Source organism: Oncorhynchus gorbuscha, unplaced genomic scaffold, assembly GCF_021184085.1.
Source record: "Oncorhynchus gorbuscha isolate QuinsamMale2020 ecotype Even-year unplaced genomic scaffold, OgorEven_v1.0 Un_scaffold_3114, whole genome shotgun sequence".
Lineage (NCBI taxonomy): Eukaryota > Metazoa > Chordata > Actinopteri > Salmoniformes > Salmonidae > Oncorhynchus > Oncorhynchus gorbuscha.
In genome coordinates this window covers 6,310-10,000 of record NW_025747452.1, presented here as the reverse complement: position 1 = coordinate 10,000, position 3,691 = coordinate 6,310, and the positions used below count along the sequence as shown (strand labels likewise).

Below are 3,691 nucleotides of genomic sequence, written 5' to 3'. Positions count from 1 at the left end.
CTCCCACCTCCTCCCATCTCCCCACCACCTCCTCTCCCCCCCCACCTCCTCCCTCTCCCCATCTCTCTCCCTCCCCCCACCTCCTCCTCTCCCCCCCCACCTCCTCCTCCCCCATCTCTCCCCACCCCACCTCCTCCCTCTCCCCACTCTCCTCCCCTCTCCCCACCACCTCCCTCTCCTCTCCCCCCCCACCTCCTCCTTCCCTCTCCCCACCTCCTTCTCCCCCATCTCTCCCCCTCCCCATCTCTCCTCCTCTCCCCACTCCCTCCCCCTTCCCCACCAGGATCCCTCTCCTCCTCCTCCCCATCTGCCCACCTCCTCCTCTCCCCCTCCCACCTCCTCCTCTCTCCCCACCACCTCCCTCTCCCCATCCTCTCCTTCCCTCTCCCCCACCTCCTCCTCTCCCCCCACCTCCTCCTCTCCCCCCACCACCTCCTCCTCTCTCCCCCACCTCCTCCTCTCCCCATCAGACCTCCCCCCACCTCCTCCTCCTCTCCCCCACCTCCCTCCTCCCCCACTCTCCTCTCCCCCCCACCTCCTCCCCATCTCTCCTTCCCTCCCCCGTCTCTCCTCCCTCCCCCCACCACCTCCCCATCTCTCCCCCCACCTCCTCCTCCTCTCCCCCACCTCCTCCCTCTCCCCACCTCCTCCTCTCTCCCCACCACCTCCTCTCTCCCCACCTCCTCCTCTCTCCCCACCTCCTCCTCTCTCCCCACCTCCTCCTCTCTCCCCACCACCTCCTCTTCTCTCTAGGTGGGATACTGTCAGGGTCTCAGCTTCGTAGCAGGAGTATTGTTGTTGCACATGGGAGAGGAGGAGGCCTTCAACATGCTCCAGTTCCTCATGTATCATATGGGGCTTCGCAAGCAGTACAGACCTGACATGATGATACTACAGGTACCACACCAAGCAGTACAGACCTGACATGATGATACTACAGGTACCACACCAAGCAGTACAGACCTGACATGATGATACTACAGGTACCACACCAAGCAGTACAGACCTGACATGATGATACTACAGGTACCACACCAAGCAGTACAGACCTGACATGATGATACTACAGGTACCACACCAAGCAGTACAGACCTGACATGATGATACTACAGGTACCACACCAAGCAGTACAGACCTGACATGATGATACTACAGGTACCACACCAAGCAGTACAGACCTGACATGATGATACTACAGGTACCACACCAAGCAGTACAGACCTGACATGATGATACTACAGGTACCACACCAAGCAGTACAGACCTGACATGATGATACTACAGGTACCACACCAAGCAGTACAGACCTGACATGATGATACTACAGGTACCACACCAAGCAGTACAGACCTGACATGATGATACTACAGGTACCACACCAAGCAGTACAGACCTGACATGATGATACTACAGGTACCACACCAAGCAGTACAGACCTGACATGATGATACTACAGGTACCACACCAAGCAGTACAGACCTGACATGATGATACTACAGGTACCACACCAAGCAGTACAGACCTGACATGATGATACTACAGGTACCACACCAAGCAGTACAGACCTGACATGATGATACTACAGGTACCACACCAAGCAGTACAGACCTGACATGATGATACTACAGGTACCACACCAAGCAGTACAGACCTGACATGATGATACTACAGGACATGACCACACCAAGCAGTACAGACCTGACATGATGATACTACAGGTACCACACCAAGCAGTACAGACCTGACATGATGATACTACAGGTACCACACCAAGCAGTACAGACCTGACATGATGATACTACAGGTACCACACCAAGCAGTACAGACCTGACATGATGATACTACAGGTACAGACCTGACCAAGCAGTACAGACAGACTGACATGATGATACTACAGGTACCACACCAAGCAGTACAGACCTGACATGATTATACTACAGGTACCACACCAAGCAGTACAGACCTGACATGATGATACTACAGGTACCACACCAAGCAGTACAGACCTGACATGATGATACTACAGGTACCACACCAAGCAGTACAGACCTGACATGATGATACTACACACCAAGCAGTACAGACCTGACATGATGATACTACAGGTACCACACCAAGCAGTACAGACCTGACATGATGATACTACAGGTACAGACCTGACACCAAGCAGTACAGACCTGACATGATACTACAGGTACCACACCAAGATACAGACCTGACATGGATACCCACACCAAGCAGTACAGACCTGACATGATGATACTACAGGTACCACACCAAGCAGTACAGACCTGACATGATTATACTACAGGTACCACACCAAGCAGTACAGACCTGACATGATGATACTACAGGTACCACACCAAGCAGTACAGACCTGACATGATGATACTACAGGTACCACACCAAGCAGTACAGACCTGACATGATGATACTACAGGTACCACACCAAGCAGTACAGACCTGACATGATTATACTACAGGTACCACACCAAGCAGTACAGACCTGACATGATGATACTACAGGTACCACACCAAGCAGTACAGACCTGACATGATGATACTACAGGTACCACACCAAGCAGTACAGACCTGACATGATGATACTACAGGTACCACACCAAGCAGTACAGACCTGACATGATGATACTACAGGTACCACACCAAGCAGTACAGACCTGACATGATGATACTACAGGTACCACACCAAGCAGTACAGACCTGACATGATGATACTACAGGTACCACACCAAGCAGTACAGACCTGACATGATGATACTACAGGTACCACACCAAGCAGTACAGACCTGACATGATTATACTACAGGTACCACACCAAGCAGTACAGACCTGACATGATGATACTACAGGTACCACACCAAGCAGTACAGACCTGACATGATGATACTACAGGTACCACACCAAGCAGTACAGACCTGACATGATGATACTACAGGTACCACACCAAGCAGTACAGACCTGACATGATTATACTACAGGTACCACACCAAGCAGTACAGACCTGACATGATGATACTACAGGTACCACACCAAGCAGTACAGACCTGACATGATGATACTACAGGTACCACACCAAGCAGTACAGACCTGACATGATGATACTACAGGTACCACACCAAGCAGTACAGACCTGACATGATGATACTACAGGTACCACACCAAGCAGTACAGACCTGACATGATGATACTACAGGTACCACACCAAGCAGTACAGACCTGACATGATGATACTACAGGTACCACACCAAGCAGTACAGACCTGACATGATGATACTACAGGTACCACACCAAGCAGTACAGACCTGACATGATTATACTGACAGGTACCACACCAAGCAGTACAGACCTGACATGATGATACTACAGGTACCACACCAAGCAGTACAGACCTGACATGATGATACTACAGGTACCACACCAAGCAGTACAGACCTGACATGATGATACTACAGGTACCACACCAAGCAGTACAGACCTGACATGATGATACTACAGGTACCACACCAAGCAGTACAGACCTGACATGATGATACTACAGGTACCACACCAAGCAGTACAGACCTGACATGATGATACTACAGGTACCACACCAAGCAGTACAGACCTGACATGATTATACTACAGGTACCACACCAAGCAGTACAGACCTGACATGATGATACTACAGGTA

The 3,691-nt window shown here is 51.0% G+C and overlaps 1 protein-coding gene across 1 annotated transcript in view; it reads left to right on the top strand.

Annotated features, from left to right (window-relative positions):
* LOC124027343 (TBC1 domain family member 1-like) overlaps positions 1 to 961 on the top strand; it is a 41,114-nt gene extending 40,153 nt beyond the window's left edge. Inside the window, exon 6 of the mRNA XM_046339791.1 lies at positions 754 to 961. Within this exon, the coding sequence (XP_046195747.1) occupies positions 754 to 924 (171 nt within the window). The 3' untranslated portion in view covers positions 925 to 961. The remainder of the gene's footprint in view (positions 1 to 753) is intronic.
* The last annotated feature ends 2,730 nt before the right edge of the window (positions 962 to 3,691 follow it).